We start from the raw sequence: 19,333 nt of genomic DNA, 5'->3' as shown, positions 1-19,333 counted from the left end.
GTGCATCCACTGGCTCACTGCGCTGACCCTGTCCACTGCTTCCTGCAAGCCAAATTCAACCAGTTACACAATCTGGTGCACTCCAGCACACACACTTCCGCCACTCTGGTAGTGCACAATTTCGTGTGGCCACTGCTGATGCCTTCGCCACTCCCAATAGTTGACCAAGCACTGGAAAGATATGTACTTAGTAAAACAATTCATCATGGGTGGGGCGCTCCATGATTTATAGTCTCTATTAAGAAACTACTAGAGAAACAGAGACTACTACAAAATAGGCACTGACAAGTGGCTGAGAGTATGGATAGAGAAATGCTAAATGAATTGTTCCTGTCAAAATGTCAATGACAAAATGACAATGCATAAAGCTTTCAATGATTACCATAGCAGTATCTTATTAAAAGACTTCTCACATAACTCAAAAAATTCTGGTCATATGTAAAGGCTGTCAGTGGTAATCTTATTACCCTATTATTGTATTGTGAATATTGTTATTACCTTTGTGTTGAGGTAGGTTATTTACATCAAATTTAACTCATATGATTGAGTTATATGACTGACAGTTAAAACAACGTATCTAGACAGTTAAAAGAAAGTATGTAGACAGTTAAAAGAAAGTATCTATACTGTTAATATAGGTTTCATATATATATTATCCATCAACCTACTTGAGAGGAAAGCTCAAACAATCATGTTTAATAAATTTTCAGAAAAATTGTTTAAAATTCTCCTTGGAGAATTTTGAAAGAATATCATTACAAGTGAAAATGGAGGGTCAAGTGAATTTTCAGTAAGATGAGGTACTAAATATGTGAGCAAGAATTTCTGGAACTCTGTAGGTTATTACTGCATATCACTCTTGCCATGAAAAGGTTGTTATAATAAATAACCTTCACAGCTCCACCATCTTTTGTATTCACAATATGATTAAATGTGTAATTTTGTCCTTCCAAATGGGAAAAGCTATGTCTAGTTCAGTTACATTATTAACTGAGAGTATACAATGCAGTGGTACTAACTTGTATTTACTGGGAATAATGCCACACTGCTGCATGTGGCCATCTTCACCAACAAACCAAGCTCGCCAATGGCCAGGAACACCATTGAACATTGTATTATCAACATAAAGCACATCATCTTTGTGGAACTGCAACTGATGTTGATCTCCCATGTCTCCCATCCGATCAAACATGGCTCGTATATAAAAGCTGTCACCAGGTTTGTCTCTTATTTCATTGTATCCTGGAAGTATTGGAGGGGAAAAAAAATCAAATTCAGAACTGTCCAAGAGCACAAAACATTAAACAAAAAATGTATAGTAGTTCTAGCAAGACAGTCATTTTTATTTACATCCATGTAATTCTCTCAGAAATGTACTTGTGACAGGAAACGATCTTGTCAGCAAAACTTTATCAGCCAATGACTGAAGGATAGAGCCAAGTTTCATAAACATACTGCCATATTGTGTATCCTGAGGGCTCTCAACATTGACACAAAATATTTTAGGCATATATTCACTAATCACTGTAAATAGTTTGGTGCTATTGTTTCATAAGGTTTCTAACAAAAGCTAAACATGTGAAAACATTGCTAGGCTTTCAATTAATGTCTCCTTACAGAGTTAAAAATATAGCTGCGCAGGTGTATGTCTTTTTGCACCTTTGTAAGTGAATGTGTATTCAATACTAGTCAGTTCTGAAAAACAACACTGTTTGAAAGCTTGGCAACTTTTCCAGACTTGTTTGTGTGTATATATTAACTGCTCAAAACCTTAGCTATATGGTGAGTTGCTACCTTCATTCCTTCCATTACTTAAAAACTAAAACTCACTCTCAAATCTGAAACTCAGGTTTCCATTCTTGAAATAAAAAAGTCATTTTGACATAAACCTGTGATATAGCATGAATGCAGTGCAAAAAGTGCTCCTTTACGGGGGTGGTGGTGAGGGGAGATGGTGGGGCAACATCATTACCATAACATAAGAACCACAGACTTATAAAGGCTGAAGCAGGTATGTGCAAAATCAACACTAGGCTAACATACATTACAAATGAAGATGTCACTAAGAACATTTCTGCTTATAGAATTCCACTGTGATGTGACGTAACATTAGCAAAGCATTTTGCTCCTATTGTGTACTCCCAATATGATGAATTACCATTTAGTGAAATTCACTGTTTTGACAAAAATAAAGGACTACTCATGGAACTACAATTGGAGGTAGCTCTAACAAAAGATTTAGGACCACAGTTTGTGTTCAAAGCTTCATCAATGAGACTACATAAACTAATCATCTCACAGGTACCAACTTCTTAAAGAAGTTGGTTGGGAAGTTGATGGACCAGTGATGTCATCAGTCTCTTGTTAATGAGGTGGTGCACGTGAAGTTAGTGGCAAAACCAAGGAATGAAAGCTATATTGATACCAGATGTGAGAAATAATTGCATGAAAGATAAAATTATGTAGGACGGGCCAGTCTGTGGACTAGAGAGCAGACGAAGGACTCCTAGGGCTCATCTGCAACCAAGACACACCACCTACATGTCTGACTTCCTCCAACACAATAGCAAAATAAATGAATAAATCCATGTAGCTGGGTGGAGAGGACAGTAAAAAGTGAAAAGGCTAACAATGTAATGAACACCAGTGGGGCCAACAAAAGTAAAATAAGATGATGAGAGAAATAATCAGGTTGGTAGGTGGGTGCAGTGAAATGTCCATAGGACTCAGCAAGTCGCAAGGGGGAGGTGGCGGGAAGGAGGAGTGGGCTGTCCCCTCCACAACTATGCCATCCCAAAATTTGTTATGGTGAAAGCATTAAAGATGGAAACAGTACACATTCTCTTGGAGGAAACCTGTTCAACTGTTCGTTCATCATCAGTTAGCATTACGAATGAGGAAGCCTTAAGGCCTAGCCATCATTGGAGTACTATAATGAAGAGGCACCTTAAAAAATAAAACAGTGTGTGGCATAAAAAAGGGTTAATCACATCTAAAAGTACTTAAACACACAAAAAAAAGAAAAAAGGTGTGACCAGGGTAGATGGCAGAGGAGGTAGGGTCAAGCAAACACCGATAGCCAAACCCAACCATCAGTCCCCCTGCCCTGAAAGATGCTTAAAAAATTTTCTCAGAGGAAACAAAGGACCATTTCAACTTTCCCTATATAACTTCCATCAACATTAGAGGCAAAGAAACTGGAATACTGTGCACAGAGATGGATAGCAAGAAGGAGGAGACAATCAACCAGGATGTGACCCATCTGTAAGTTCCACAACCACAATGTGGGAGTGGTGCATTACATAAAGTAAAACTATGGTTTAACGTGACAAGAATGACTCAGAGTAACTCGAGACAGTGGATTCTTCCGGAAGGAATGGGAGGAGGTATGCCGCACAGCCATCATCTCCTTGATAGTTTGGAATTTATTTGAGAGTGCAGTAGACAAACAGATCTTGTTCCATCTCTGAGTGAGTAGAGGTGTTATTATCTGCATAAATAGCCAAACAATCAGCCAGTTCATTTCATGAGATACTGACATGGCTTGAAACCCAAAGCAAGACAACTGAACAGGTAGTACGACGACATTAGAGAGAAAATTTTGAATCACTGGGTGACAAGATTAACATTAATCAATAGCCTAGTGACTCCTTGTTGAGTCACTATACATTAAAATACAGTCAATGGAGGTCTGTTTAATAAAATTTAGGGCTCTGTTAATGGCTACCAGCTTCACCGTAAAAGCATGCCATGTTTCCACCAACAAATGTTGCTCCTGACTCACAGGAGATGTAAAAGCATATCCCATCCTGTCTATCGTTTTAGAGCCATCAGTGTAAATGATAACCTGATACCCATGAGGAACTGAGAAAAACAACTGCTAAAAGGTCATGGGGGTGACTAGAACTTTAGGTCCTTAAAATATATCTGTCATAGTATGTGGTCTGAGTACTAACCAAAGAGCAGAATGGCAAAAACACTGGGAGCTAAGCGGAGTTCCACGCAGAGGGTCTGTAGGTGCATTCCAATTGGGAAACGCACTCTAGGACAGAAGTCAGGAGGTCAACACACCCTATATGAAGAATCTGATAAGTTAGATGATTAGGAAATCATCATATCGTGACCATGGGAGATGATACCATTAGAATTAATGCAGTAAGATCCCCCCTGTCTATGGAAATATTCTAGGAGGTGTCAGTCAGCAGCCAGTCTCATTACATGATCATGTACTGGCTCCAATAATTTCAAAAACAAGGTGCCACTGAGCCATAAAGATGGCAACCACAATTCAGTTGGGTCAAGATCAGCACCTGGCAAATACAGAGTAGAGGCATGCAATCTGCACCACAAGAGATATTGGTGAGAAAGCAGGTAGCATCAAGCTTTCGCATGTGGATAACATATTCGTCGTTGAATATGGAGCAGCCATGTCAGCTTTTATGAGTTAAAAACATCTGAACTGCACAACAGTGTCCAAGCTGAATTTTGGGTTTGGATGAAACATGGTGTGACAGCAGAAATCCACATTTTTGTGGGAGGAAAAGGTCCAAGTGGAGACCCTTTGAGTGGTTCCATGGAGCTGGCATTCAACAAAGGCTACAAGCTGGAAGCTATGTCAAATGCAACAGTCATTGATATACAGCACAGGGGTAATCACTGTTCTGACAGTGGACGTTAGCCCACTGCTTGCAATAAAGAAGAGTGTATCAGTCATTATGGAGCTCTGAGGAATGCTGTTCTCTGGGACCTGGAGTAGAGTGACCTATCTACTTTAACCTCAAAACGATTTGAGCGAGAAAAATTTATAATAAAAATCAGTAGTAGGGCGCCTTGAATGCTCCAGCCACAGAGGGTAGGCAAAATGTGATGGAGCCTACCGGCCTTATGTAGGTCAGTCATTCAGATCAGTACCAAACATTTAATGTCGATAGGGTATCAACCAAAACTCCAATTTAGTTCAAACTATGTGCTGTCATCCAGCAGTATGGGCATATATGTTAATTAAAAGTAACACCTGAACTACGAAGAATAGGAAAAGCATAACTATGAGTAACTGATATGTAAAACTTCTTTGGGGAAGTTGGTAGAGTGTTAGATCATTGTACCACGGAGCTTGGGTTCAAGCCCCTATGATGGCAATTTTTTTTTTTTTTTTTTTACTGTATTATGACTGAGCAGAGGTGTTATATGGGACTATTAATACTTCCGCATATGTGATGCAATTGTTTCTTTATTCTTTTGTTCCAATTGAGTTAATTCTGTGAAACTACAAATGCACTAACTGGTTCATCACAAATGGTGTCTGTCCTGTCACAGATGTCAGACAGAACACCATACCTATCTATACAAATGTACTCTAATGGTTTGCTACTTTTTACTCTAGAGGTTTGCTACTTCCAACCAATGACGCTAAAGTGAACTGTCAAAAAAACATAGCTACAAACTCCAAAAAGTCCTTTTACATGTCAGGAAAATGTTCTCCCTTGTAACAGTTTCACGTGCAAACAGTTAAAGCAAATCTGCATCGGCGACATCTGGTAGTTTGGGTGTTAGAAAAAGCCTGTCGTGTTGATGTTATTAACCTAATGCACTAGTCACTACTGGACTGTCCCTCATGGAAAATGACTGGGGTAGGTTGGGTGGGTGGGTGGTGGGAGGGGGGGGGGGGGGGGGGGGACAAAAGGCCTTGTGATTCAATAACTCAGCATTATCATCAGGCTACCACCCTTTCAAGCAGTTTTTAGAGCACACTGGAAAGTCTAATCAATTGGTACCTGTAAAGGACACTGGGTTTCTGCCTGGTTTATGGTTTATGATGATGACACTTTCTCTCCGTTACAGAAGAAAAACATAGTCTAATCAAGTACAGTTGCAAAATATGAATAGATGGTGTTGTGAGTCACTCGCAAATGTTTGATCATCGGCTTACGCACTGATCAAGGCCTGGGGCTGTCTTTTACATATTCAAAAGTAGCTGGGTAAGAAGAGAACGCCATTGCAAAGTGGGTGCGAGATGATCAGTAGTAACCGACACTCTAGTAGAAACACCAGCACAAAAAAGGAGACCCACAATAGGGGATCGAGAAGAGTGATCATCTCCACACAAACACAGAATGGTGGTTCCTCACATGGGGAGTATTCATGAAGCGACCAACTAGTCTCCACAAATCACAATGCTAAACAAAGATTTTTATCTTTCTCAGATAGCAAATCCCCCTCAAGAGCAAGGATGAATGCTCCAGTGCCAATTTTGTGGTCTGGCACGCCTTGACATATGTGACATGAATCTTGCCCTCACTTCTCGAGGTTTTTGCATAATTCCTCATCTGTCTGCAGCATTATGCAACAGTGAAAAATTATACTGTATACCACGTTCAGATGCTTGTGGGGTGTTACATAGATAGCTACGTCACCAAGTTTCTTCCAAAAAGAGTAAAGGCTCCGGCCTTAGAAAAATTCACTGTTTTAATTATGGCAGACCACTTCATAGTTTACGAGGAAAGAGATTTCTTCAAACTTTTTTTTTTATTTTTTATTTTTTTTTTTACAAAGAATGGCTTGATAGCCATTTGCCTCCTCCTGCACACTTGGACTGGCAATAATGCTGGGTATAGGGTGACCACCTTGCTTGGCATGCACTTAAAAAAAAAAAATTGGATGTGTGGACCAAACACGACTTAACTGAAATGAATGTTGAAAAATAATTGTCTGGTAAAAAGAAATAAACTAACAAAGTGGAAAAAGCCATATGTCCTATATGCAAGCCAAGTTACCAACAAAGAACCTATCCTATAGACCAAGTCTGAGGAAAGATATAGCCAGGGAGTAAGGTTGCAGCACAGGCAAGGAACAAATACTGCAATGGCTCTGGGCCCATGCCCATGCTCACCATGCACATGCTCACAAGAGATTTGTGAGCCTTCTGGGGAGGAAATTTCTTTAAATGAAAAAAGGAGGAGAGAAAGAAAGCTTAATGCACAAAGTTTCAGATTTCTGGACTGCAGCATGAGCCACTTGTGTGTAAGTTCCATCTGAAAGGATAAAATAAATGTGGTTTCACTGTCTCATTTAGATAAATGTTAAACTCAACTCCTTTCTCTGAATCAAAAATATGAAGTACAAACAACAACAAAATGAAATAAGAATACAAACAGAAAACTAAGAGCTGTGGATATTTTCCTCATTTTATGGCTGTTTTGATACGATGATTAGACTTAGTCAATGTTTGAAAATCATATCACCATAGGTCCAGATTACTGATGCTTATGGATGAATACCAAGGGTTGGTACATAAGTTAGTCAGGAACCTCACCAATCATTCAAATATTCAGAGATTCAGTCCCTACTTTGACTTAGGATTACTATTATGTATTTGCTCTTAAAGTAATCAGCATAACTTCATACTACACACAGTCACAGAAACACACTATCCCAGCACTGCAGTCCACTTGTGTTAGGGTAGTGTTGTTTTTTTTCTGTGTGTGTGTGTGTTTGGGGGGGGGGGGGGGGGGAGGGGTTACACACAGCTTCGCTTTACAGTGAATTGATTTATCCATTACAGTGTTTGTATACCAATCAGCATTTTTCATTACTGTATTAATGCTTGCATTTGTTCTGTTTAGATGACTACTCGTATTCTCCAGGGAGCCAAAACACAGAAGCATCTTCAACATATTGAAATCTATCAGTAACACTCTTCTTGAAAATCAAGAGAGCAATGTCTTTTGTATCAGTCTGAATATCTATCTTAATACACTTCACTTCATTTATTCCCTTGTGGAACTCATTCTTCCACCAAAACGAAGCAGTGGCCAGATAAAGTCCAAGCAGAGTTATCAAATCCAATCAGTAGTCTTAACTAATTTACTGGAGCTACCTTAAATAACGAACATACTTAAAAAATTTGCCAGTGGTTTGACTGCTTGCTTTAACTGCTTCTCCAAGTAGCTATAAATTTTGGTACATATTTTTCCAACACCATTTCATCTGGCTCCAGTTGTCACTGGTGTCATATCTCCAGGGCAGCAAGTTAGATATTTAGTTTGCCTGTGTTTTCTTAGTAGTATGTTTTGCTGAAATTTCATGTACATTCCTGTGTTTAAGAGGTTTATTCTTGCATTTTGTAAGTGTATATTCAGGCAGTCAGTAGTGCAGTAGGTGGAGATAAAGAATTTCTTTAACAAAATGTGCAGTATGTTCCACAAGTCTTTTGTAGAATAAGCAACATTGTTGTTTGATATAAAGGAAATTAATGAGCTGAAAAACATCTACTACTTTGACATAGCTGGCATTTAGAAACTTCAGTGATCCACACAACATGGAATATGGTTTTCATCAACAATACTGAACCAGGAAGAATCCTTCACAGAACACACAGTTTCAGTACCTTTCCTGTTCTCTTATTTCTATAGTTTTTGTCTACCATCTGAAAGTACAAAAATGCTTAATTTATAAGTTTTGTTTTCTTCTAACCCTAATTTCACTACTTTATGAAAATTTATTTGTATCTTCTACACATATTTGTAAAGTGATTCCTTTTTTCAATTACATATTACAAACGGAGCATGTTATATCTTCATTTTGTAATTGCCTTCTACTGCAAGTATTAGTATTTAATTTCAACATTGTTGCATCAGACTGATTACTGACATTTTGGAAAGGATCCAGGCCTACAAAAAATAAATTTAAAAAATCTCTCTTAACTTAAATTAAAATTTAAAATTACTACTTCTACACCCCCCCTCCCCCCCCCCCCTCCCCACACACCCACCCACACAGGCCTTGTTGGTTGAAAGCTCACTTTCTGGCAGTCTTGTTGTTGTGCTATCTGCAGCCAAGCATCTCCCCTATACGGTGAGTATCAACTATCCTTTTCATAATACTGCTAATATACAGGGTGGTCCATTGATAGTGACCATGCCAAACATCTCACGAAATAAGCAGCAAACGAAAAAACTACAAAGAACGAAACTCATCTAGCTTGAAGGGAGAAACCACAGGGCGCTATGGTTGGCCCGCTAGATGGCGCTGCCATAGGTCAAACGGATATCAACTGCACTTTTTAAATAGGAACCCCCATTTTTTATTACATATTTGTGTAGTACGTAAAGAAATATGAATGTTTTAGTTGGGCCACTTTTTTCGTTTTATGATAGATGGCGCTGTAATAGTCACAAACGTATAAGTACGTGGTATTACATAACATTCCACCAGTGCGGATGGTATCTGCTTCGTGATACATTACCTGTGTTAAAATGGACCGATTACCAATTGCGGAAAAGGTCAATATTGTGATCAAAATGCCCAATGAGTATGCGCTATGTATGTTGCTCGGTATCCTGGACGACATCACCCAAGTGTCCGGACCGTTCGCCAGACAGTTACGTTATTTAAGGAAACAGGAAATGTTCAGCCACATGTGAAATGTCAACCATGACCGGCAACAAATGATGATGCCCAAGTAGGTGTTTTAGCTGCTGTCGAGGATAACCCGCACATCAGTAGCAGACAAATTGCGCGAGAATCAGGAATCTCAAAAACGTTGGTGTTGAGAATGCTACAGCAACATCGATTGCACCTGTACCAAATTTCTATGCACCAGGAATTGCATGGCGACGATTTTTTACGCTGTGTAGAGTTCTGCCACTGGGCACAAGAGAAATTACGGGACAATGACAGATTTTTTGCACACGTTCTTTTTAGCGAGGTAGTGTCATTCTCCAACAGCGGTCACGTAAACCAGGATAATATGGACTATTGGGCAACGGAAAATCCACAATGGCTGCGACAAGTGGAACATTAGCGACCTTGGCGAGTTAATGTATGGTGCGGCATTATGGAAGGGAGGATAATTGGGCCCCATTTTATCGATGGCAATCTAAATGGTGCAATGTATGCTGATTTCCTATGTAATGTTCTACCGATGTTACTACAAGATGTTTCACTGTATGACAGAATGGCGATGTACTTCCAACATGATGGATGTCTGGCACACAGCTCGCGTATGGTACCATATTTCATGACAGGTGGATTGGTCGTCGAAGCACCATACCATGGCCCGCATGTTCACCGGATCTGACGTCCTCGGATTTCTTTCTGTGGGGAAAGTTGAAGGATATTTGCTATCGTGATCCACTGACAACGGCTGACAACATGTGTCAGCGCATTGTTGATGCATGTGCGAACATTACTACTCTCTGTTGAGAGGAATGTCGTTACACGTATTGCCAAATGCATTCAGGTTGACAGACATCATTTTGAGCATTTATTGCATTAATGTGATATTTACAGGTAATCACGCTGTAACAGCATGCGTTCTCAGAAATAATAAGTTCACAAAGGTACATGTATCACATTGGAACAACCGAAATAAAATGTTCAAACGTACCTACGTTCTGTATTTTAATTAAAAAAACCTACCTGTTACCAACTGTTCGTCTAAAATTGTTAACCATAGGTTTGTGACTATTACAGTGCCATCTATCACACAGCCAAAAAAGTGGTCCAACTAAAACATTCATGTTTCTTTACGTACTACATGAATATGTAATAAAAAATTGGGGTTCCTATTTAAAAAAAAAAAACACAGTTGATATCTGTCGGACCTATGGCAGCGCCATCTAGCAGACCAACCATAGCACCATCTGGTTTCCCCCTTCAAGCTAGACAAGTTTCGTTCTTTGTATTTTTTTCATTTGATGCTTATTTCGTGAGATATTTGGCCCGGTCACGATCAATGGACCACCCTGTATACTTAACTACTGTGAGTCTGAATATCTTACATTCTGTTTTGTCTTGACCTTCTGCATCTAGTGAATATTTATTTAACGCAATATCATTTCAGCATCTCTTCAGTCTCAAAAATGTTGAATGTTAATGCATAGTCACTGCAACCAGATAACTCATAACTAAGAAAAGTGACCTGGCTGCCTGCTTTAATTGTTTCTCCAAGTAGCTACATATTCTGATACGTATTTTTCTAATAGAATTTCAACAGTAGTCTGTAGGCTTTCACTGTCAGCAGTCAATATAGGAAGGATGGGAGGAAGATTTAACATCTCTTTGACAATAAGCTCATCACAGACAAAGCACTGATTTGTATAGTCCAAAGATGGTGAAGGAAATAGATATGCCCTTTAAAAGGGATCATATCAGCAACTGCTTTGGTTGATTAAGGGTAGCCGTGCAAAAACTAAGTTAGGAAGGCCGGATGAGTATTTGAAGCCTCCTCCTACCAAACGTGGGAGCAGTGGGTTAACCACTGCAACACTACATTCGGTCTTCCAGTGACGAAGTGATTTTATATACACAGCCCCATCACATTAATGTGACCACTACCTATTTTCGATGACAATATGCAATAACCACTCAACCACTCACAATTTAAAAAGGGAAATGGATAGGTTAAAGTTAGATATAGTGGGAATTAGTGAAGCTCAATGGCAGGAGGAACAAGACTTTTGGTCAGGTGAATACAGGGTTATAAATACAAAATCAAATAGGGGTAACGAAGGAGTAGGTTTAATAATGAATAAAAAAAATAGAGTGCAGGTAAGCTACTACAAACAGCATAGTGAACGCATTATTGTGGCCAAGATAGACACGAAGCTCATGCCTACTACAGTAGTACAAGTTTAAATGCCAACTAGCTCTGCAGATGATGAAGAAATTGATGAAATGTATGATGAGATAAAAGGAATTATTCAGGTGGTGAAGGGAGACGAGAATTTAATAGTCATGGGTGACTGGAATTCGAGAGTAGGAAAAGGGAGAGAAGGAAACGTAGTAGGTGAATATGGATTGGGGGTAAGAAATGAAAGAGGAAGCCGTCTGGTAGAATTTTGTACAGAGCATAACTTAATCATAGCTAACACTTGGTTCAAGAATCATAAAAGAAGGTTGTATACATGGAAGAATCCTGGAGATACAAGAAGGTTTCAGATAGATTATATAATGATAAGACAGAGATTTAGGAACCAGGTTTTAAATTGTAAGACATTTCCAGGGGCAGATGTGGACTCTGACCACAATCTATTGGTTATGAACTGTAGATTAAAACTGAAGAAACTGCAAAAAGGTGGGAATTTAAGGAGATGGGATCTGGATAAACTGAAAGAATCAGATGTTGTAGAGAGCTTCAGGGAGAGCATTAGGGAATGACTGACAAGAATGGGGGAAAGAAATATAGTAGAAGAAGAATGGGTAGCTCTGAAGGATGAAGTAGTGAAGGCAGCAGAGGATCAAGTAGGTAAAAAGACTAGGGCTAGTAGAAATCCTTGGGTAACAGAAGAAATATTGAATTTAATTGATGAAAGGAGAAAATATAAAACTGCAGTAAATGAAGCAGGCATAAAGGAATACAAACGTCTCAAAAATGAGATCAACAGGAAGTGCAAAATGGCTAAGCAGGGATGGCTAGAGGACAAATGTAAGGATGTAGAGGCTTATCTCACTAGGGGCAAGATAGATACTGCCTACAGGAAAATTAAAGAGACCTTTGGAGAAAAGAGAGCCACTTGTATGAATATCAAGAGCTCAGAAGGAAACCCAGTTCTAAGCAAAGAAGGCAAAGTAGAAAGGTGGAAGGAGTATATAGAGAGTCTATACAAGGGCGAAGTACTTGAGGACAATATTATGGAAATGGAAGAGGATGTAGATGAAGATGAAATGGGAGATACGATACTGCGTGAAGAGTTTGACAGAGCACTGAAAGACCTGAGTTGAAATAAGGCCCCGGGAGTAGACAACATTCCATTAGAACTACTGACGGCCTTGGGAGAGCCAGTCCTGACAAAACTCTACCATCTGGTGAGCAAGATGTATGAGACAGGTGAATTACCCTCAGACTTCAAGAAGAATATAATAATTCCAATCCCAAAGAAAGCAGGTGCTGGTAGATGTGAAAATTACCCAACTATCAGTTTAATAAGTCACAGCTGCAAAATACAGACGTGAATTCTTAAGAGACGAATGGAAAAACTGGTAGAAGACGACCTCACGGAAGATCAGTTTGGATTCCGTAGAAATATTGGAACACATGAGGCAATACTGACCTTTCGACTTATCTTGGAAGAAAGATTAAGGAAAGAAAAACCTACATTTCTAGCATTTGTAGACTTAGAGAAAGCTTTTGACAATGTTAACTGCAATAAACTCAAATTCTGAAGGTGGCAGGGGTAAAATACAGGGAGCGAAAGGCTATTTACAATTTGTACAGAAACCAGATGGCAGTTATGAGAGTCGAGGGTCATGAAAGGGAAGCAGTGGTTGGGAAGGGAGTGAGACAGGGTTGTAGCCTCTCCCCGATGTTATTCAATCTGTATATTGAGCAAGCGGTAAAGGAAACAAAAGAAAAATTCGGAGTAGGTATTAAAGTCCATGGAGAAGAAATAAAAACTTTGAGGTTCGCCGATGGCATTGTAATTCTGTCAGAAACAGCAAAGGACTTGGAAGAGCAGTTGAACGGAATGGACAGTGTCTTGAAAGGAGGATATAGGATGAACATCAACAAAAGCAAAACGAGGATAATGGAATGTAGTCAAATTAAATCGGGTGACGCTGAGGGAATTAGATTAGGAAATGAGACACTTAAAGTAGTAAAGGAGTTTATTTATTTGGGGAGCAAAATAACTGATGATGGTCAAAGTAGAGAGGATATAAAATGTATACTGGCAATGGCAAGGAAAGCATTTCTGAAGAAGAGAAATTTGTTAACATCGAGCACATATTTAAGTGTCAGGAAGTCGTTTCTGAAATTATTTGTATGGAGTGTAGCCATGTATGGAAGTGAAACATGGACAATAAATAGTTGGGATAAGAAGAGAATAGAAGCTTTCGAAATGTGGTGCTACAGAAGAATGCTGTAGATTAATGGGTAGATCACATAACTAATGAGGAGGTACTGAATAGAATTGGGGAGAAGAGTAGTTTGTGGCAGAACTTGACAAGAAGAAGGGACCCCTTGGTAGGACATGTTCTGAGGCACCAGGGGATCACAAATTTAGCATTGGAGGGCAGTGTGGATGGTAAAAATCATAGAGGGAGAACAAGAGATGAATACACTAAGCAGTTTCAGAAGGATGTAGGTTGCAGTAGGTACTGGGAGATGAAGAAGCTTGCACAGGATAGAGTAGCATGGAGAGCTGCATCAAACCAGTCTCAGGACTGAAGACCACAACAACAACAACAATAACACTTACAGATGGCAAGAGGCAGAACTAGCAGTGGGAGGTATGTAATGCTTATCTGGGGGATGTGGAAAACAGTGGAGTTGTTGTTAAGCAGAAATGGAGCGATGTACCTGACGACCAAAAGGGCATGTTCATTGTCTTTCGGGCTACAGGTGGAAGGATTTCCAAAAGAGCTAAGTTCACAAACTGTTTGCATGCTGCTGTGGTGAAAGTATACTGCAGATGGCAAAATGGTGCTATCCAAAATGGCACTGAGGCAACTGTGGTGCACCACAGGCCAAAGATAACAGGGTTGAATGATGGCTGCGGAGATGCATACAGCTGAATAGATGTACAACTGTTGAGCATGTGACCTCCCAGATGAACCAAGTGGCTACCAACAGTCTCTCCTCAATGACAGTCCAGTGAACATCGCTGCATATGAGCCTCCGCAGCAGGTGCCTGGTTTATGCACCCATGCTGACGGACTATTCATCAATGACAAAGGCTAGAACTTCCACACCAATATCGCTACTGCATAGCAACAGATAGCCTTTTCAGGTGAAACATGTTTTCTGCTCTAAAATGTCTGAAAGCAAACATCCTGCAACCATCGTTGGAAAGGTCCAAGAAGAGGAAGGACTGTTATGGATTGGGGAATGTTTTGTGGCATTTCCTACGTGATTTCATCATTCTGGAAGGCACAATGGACCAACACAAATATGCAACTATCTTGGGGCTAAATGCCTTTGTTTCTGCTCATCACAATGGCACATACCTGCAAAGCAGTGCAACATGTCACTCAGCTCACAGCGAACGTGTGTGGTTCAAAGAGCATGAAAATGAGTTTATCGTACTCTCTTAGGCACCAAACTCCCCAGATTTAAATCTGACCGAGAATCTGTGGGACCATCTCAATTGGGCTATTCCCGCCTTTGGTCCTCAATGAAGAAACATGGCTCCACATCCCTGGTGATGAGAGAGAGTATTGCACAGTCCGTAACATTTCATTGTCTGTTACAAAAGATGCCTGATGGGCTAGTACACAGGAAACTATGATGGTGGTGGTCATTCACTTCATAGGTAAAATAATTCACCTGTTCCAAACAATTGTATAAAAACAACTACAACCTACTGAGCTACCATGTATGTAATGAATTTTCTGAGTGCACTGAATTACAAAAACAGAAACTTATGTAGGCAACCACTTACAAGTCTCCAAAGGCTTCCATATGTTTTCTTATGTGCAGGAGCCACCAGATTGAGTTCTTATGTATTATGATTTCAGTAAATTAAGTGAGTTTCAGATTTTTTTTTAATTATAACAGTGCATTGTTAGCCTCTTCCTCTCAATGTATCTTTCATGTTTTAGACTTCCATATATAAAACTGTTTAGGAATAGAACATATTATATTGATCATACTTACTGTCAATGTTGTATTGAGCAAGGATGGTGACCTTATCAGCTGGTTTGGCCAGTTCATATGCAGCTTCCTCTGCTGTTGCATGCTGAAGGTCAGTGCCATTATATTCTAAAATTTGGTCACCAGTCCTAGGGGATCAAAAAACCAGCCTTTGCTTACCTTTTCACATATCTAAACGATTAATTTGTCAGAGTACTTAGATGTAACTATTTATTTTGTTTAAATATCATGTCACTTCTATGAAATGAGTGTACGTATTTCACTATCAAGTTAGTCAAATCACATCTTACATAAAACAGGATTAATCACCACCACCACCACCACCACCACCACCACCACCACCACCACCACGTCTTGCTGTCAATAAGTAATAAACAGAATAAATATCTGAGAAGACAAATTGAACTGCAGGATGTAAAAATAAATGCAAGATGCAGATTAGTCCTTGACACTAGAAGAATTGATGCTCTTGTAATGGAATTCCACTATTATGTATATGTACCACTACTTCTCAGGTTTGATGGCAGATCGTAAAAATCAGTCTGACATGATATTTCAGCACAGCATCTGGTCACTATTTTCAGAAGAGAGGCTTCTGCTGTGTTTGGCAGAATTTAGCAACAACTTTTCATCTGAAGACAGTAGCCAGGTGGACTGCTGCAATATTACATCAAGTTGCTTTTATGAACAATTAGCAGAGCTAAGAAGAATATCATAAAGCAATATGAAATTGTAAATCAAAGATGAAGGAAATAATCCCAAAAATCACTCACTGAAAGTAATTTATGGAAGCCACTATAACAACTAGACAGCTATAAGTCCATAACTACTGAACACTAGACACATTCTTAACGGAACTTTTTGTTTTTTGCAAGAAACTGCTCATAATACCCCTCCCCGCAATTTACTGTTCCTCCTGAAATTATGGAGACTATGTCGGGCTGGGTTATAGTAGGGACACAGAGGTGGTGGGAAGATGAGAAATTTAGGTGCCTGTGTTCCAAGCAGATGTTGCCATAGGCCACAAACTGTACAAGTTGTTGTTGTTGTTGTTGATGATGATGATGATGATGATGATGATGATGTGCATCAGATTTTCACTGCAGCAAATTTGGCATGTTATTGTTAAAGGTACAGCATGTTTCTTACCGTAAACCAGCATTATGGGCCACAGAATCTGGCTGCACACCATGAACAAAGATGCCAACAGCATTTCCACCCACCAAACTCACACCCAAGTGACTGCTTTTTCTTGTTTCAAGAAAAAGATACCGAGGTTCACGAACTGGAATCTTATTTGCATCATCTGGGCTTCTGGAAACAACAATCTACATCAACACATATCTACAACTAATAAAATGAAATAAATATATTTTTATATAAGGTTATAGAAACTTACATTAATTTAACTCATAGTTTATGAACTTACTCCACAGAAGAAAGCTATGAACAACAACACATAATAAAAAATTTAAAGTACTCTCCAAGTAACTGTCCAAATAGTACATGATAACATATTATCCAAAATGAATGAACTAATTTCATGGTCGATTATTTTACTATGAAGCTCCATAGTCCCAGGTATTCTCATGATGCCCACATTTTATTTTCTGCCTTACAAGTGCTCAATGTTTCCCCTTCAAATCTTCCAGTTGCATGATTATGCTCCAGATAGCTAAATCTTCGATCCTGAGATCGAGATCATTAGAGATGAAGTACAAGCTTGGGTCGGGGAAAAGTGCAAAAGAAAATTGGCAGTGTCCTTTTTCAATTAACCATCCTGGCATCTACTGAAAGTGTAAATCTGAGGAGTCAGATGGGAATCTGAATGTTGGTCCTTTAGTCTGGAAGTCCAGCATTAAACTGAATGAAACATCTAATGAACTCTGAGGATCACGGTATGTTAGTACGCAACACCTTCATACGTCCAATGTTGCAGTTGGCACTGATAATGAAATTTGTAGGGCAACAAATAAAACCCTCAGTATCAGTGCAATACCTGTGCCATGACTAAAACTGTTTGGTACTTTTATTTAATAAATCATTTTTTTATAATTTTATACTTTATATGATTATATTATTATATTTTAAAGCTGTATCCCTTCACTGGACTAACTTGCTAATTGTTGATAGTTTTATTTTAATTGTGTGAACTTAGCCCAACAGTCATGTCAGTTCTGTTTCAAAAATTAAGCAGTAGATGAACACAATGGATCAAAGGACTACAATCTACCGGGTGATCAAAAAGTCAGTATAAATTTGAAAACTGAATAAATCATGGAATAATGTAGATAGAGAGGTACAAATTGACACACATGCTTGGAATGACATGGGGTTTTATTAGAACCAAAAAAATACAAAAGTTCAAAAATGTCCGACAGATGGCGCTTCATCTGATCAGAATAGCAATAATGAGCATAACAAAGTAAGACAAAGCAAAGATGATGTTCTTTACAGGAAATGTTCAATATGTCCACCATCATTCCTCAACAATTGCTGTAGTCGAGGAATAATGTTGTGAACAGCACTGTAAAGCGTGTCCGGAGTTATGGTGAGGCATTGACGTCGGATGTTGTCTTTCAGCATCCCTAGAGATGTCGGCTGATCATGATACACTTGTGACTTCAAGTAACCCCAAAGCCAATAATCGCACGGACTGAGGTCTGGGAGGCCAAGCATGACGAAAGTGGCGGCTGAGCATACAATCATCACCAAACGACGCACGCAAGAGATCTTTCACGCGTCCAGCAATATGGGATGGAGCGCCATCCTGCATAAAAACTGTATGTTCCAGCAGGTGTTTATCAGCCAGGCTGGGGATGATGCAATTCTGTTAACATATCGGCGTACCTCTCACCCGTCACGGTAGCAGTTACAAAATCAGAATCACGCATTTCCTCGAAGAAGAAAGGCCCAATAATGGTACATGTGGTAAATCTAATCCATACTGTGACTTTCTTGTCGTGCAATGGAGTTTCCACGACAGTTATAGGATTTTCGGTAGCCCAAATTCTGCAGTTGTGGGCATTGACAGACCCTCGGAGCGTGAAATGAGCTTCGTCGGTCCACAACACGTTACTCAACCAATCGTCATCTTCTGCCATCTTTTGAAATGCCCACAACGCAGATTCCCTCCGCTTCACTAAATCGCCACGTAACAGTTCATGATTCTGATGGATTTTGTACGGATAGCATCGGAGGGTACGCCTAAGCGCCAACCAAACAGTAGTGTATGGAATGCCGGTGCGACGTGCAACGGCACGAGTGCCGATTTCCCCGTGCATAGACAAACCCGCTATAGTCTCCATTTCGTCCTGAACTGTCTCAGCAGCATTGCGCCTTGTGCTCGGTCAGTCACTACGGGGGCTATCGTCTAAACAACCCGTGGCTTCGAACTACGAAATCATTCTCGCCACAGCTGCATTTGTCAACGGACCTTTACCCGTTCGAATCCCCTTCCTATGGCGATAGGATCATAACGCTGAACTAGCACATTCCCCATTCTGATAATACAGCTTCACTAAAAATACCTTTTCAGGTAACGTCAACATGCTGTGACTGCTGGCGCATCTGATTCTCTCTCTCATTACAGCTCCTTTTATACACGATTCTCATGTGCAGTCAGTGACATTTTGCTGTCCAGCATCATCTGTCGGACATTTTGTGATCTTTTTTTTTTTTTTTTTTTTGTTCTAATAAAACCCCATGTCATTCCAAGCATGTGTGTCAATTTTTACCTCT

General features: G+C 39.6%; 1 protein-coding gene across 1 annotated transcript in view; it reads right to left on the bottom strand.

Moving 5' to 3' along the window:
- The window catches only part of LOC124595256 (disks large homolog 5), a 172,063-nt gene that overhangs the window by 43,499 nt on the left and 109,231 nt on the right, over positions 1-19,333 (bottom strand). Inside the window, exons 21-23 of the mRNA XM_047133923.1 lie at positions 16,742-16,906; positions 15,596-15,720; positions 1,020-1,242 (exon numbers count right to left, since the gene is read on the bottom strand). Of these exons, the coding sequence (XP_046989879.1) occupies positions 1,020-1,242; positions 15,596-15,720; positions 16,742-16,906 (513 nt within the window). The remainder of the gene's footprint in view (positions 1-1,019; positions 1,243-15,595; positions 15,721-16,741; positions 16,907-19,333) is intronic.

This window comes from Schistocerca americana, chromosome 2 (genome assembly GCF_021461395.2).
Source record: "Schistocerca americana isolate TAMUIC-IGC-003095 chromosome 2, iqSchAmer2.1, whole genome shotgun sequence".
NCBI lineage: Eukaryota > Metazoa > Arthropoda > Insecta > Orthoptera > Acrididae > Schistocerca > Schistocerca americana.
This window is presented reverse-complemented; position numbering and strand designations above follow the sequence as displayed.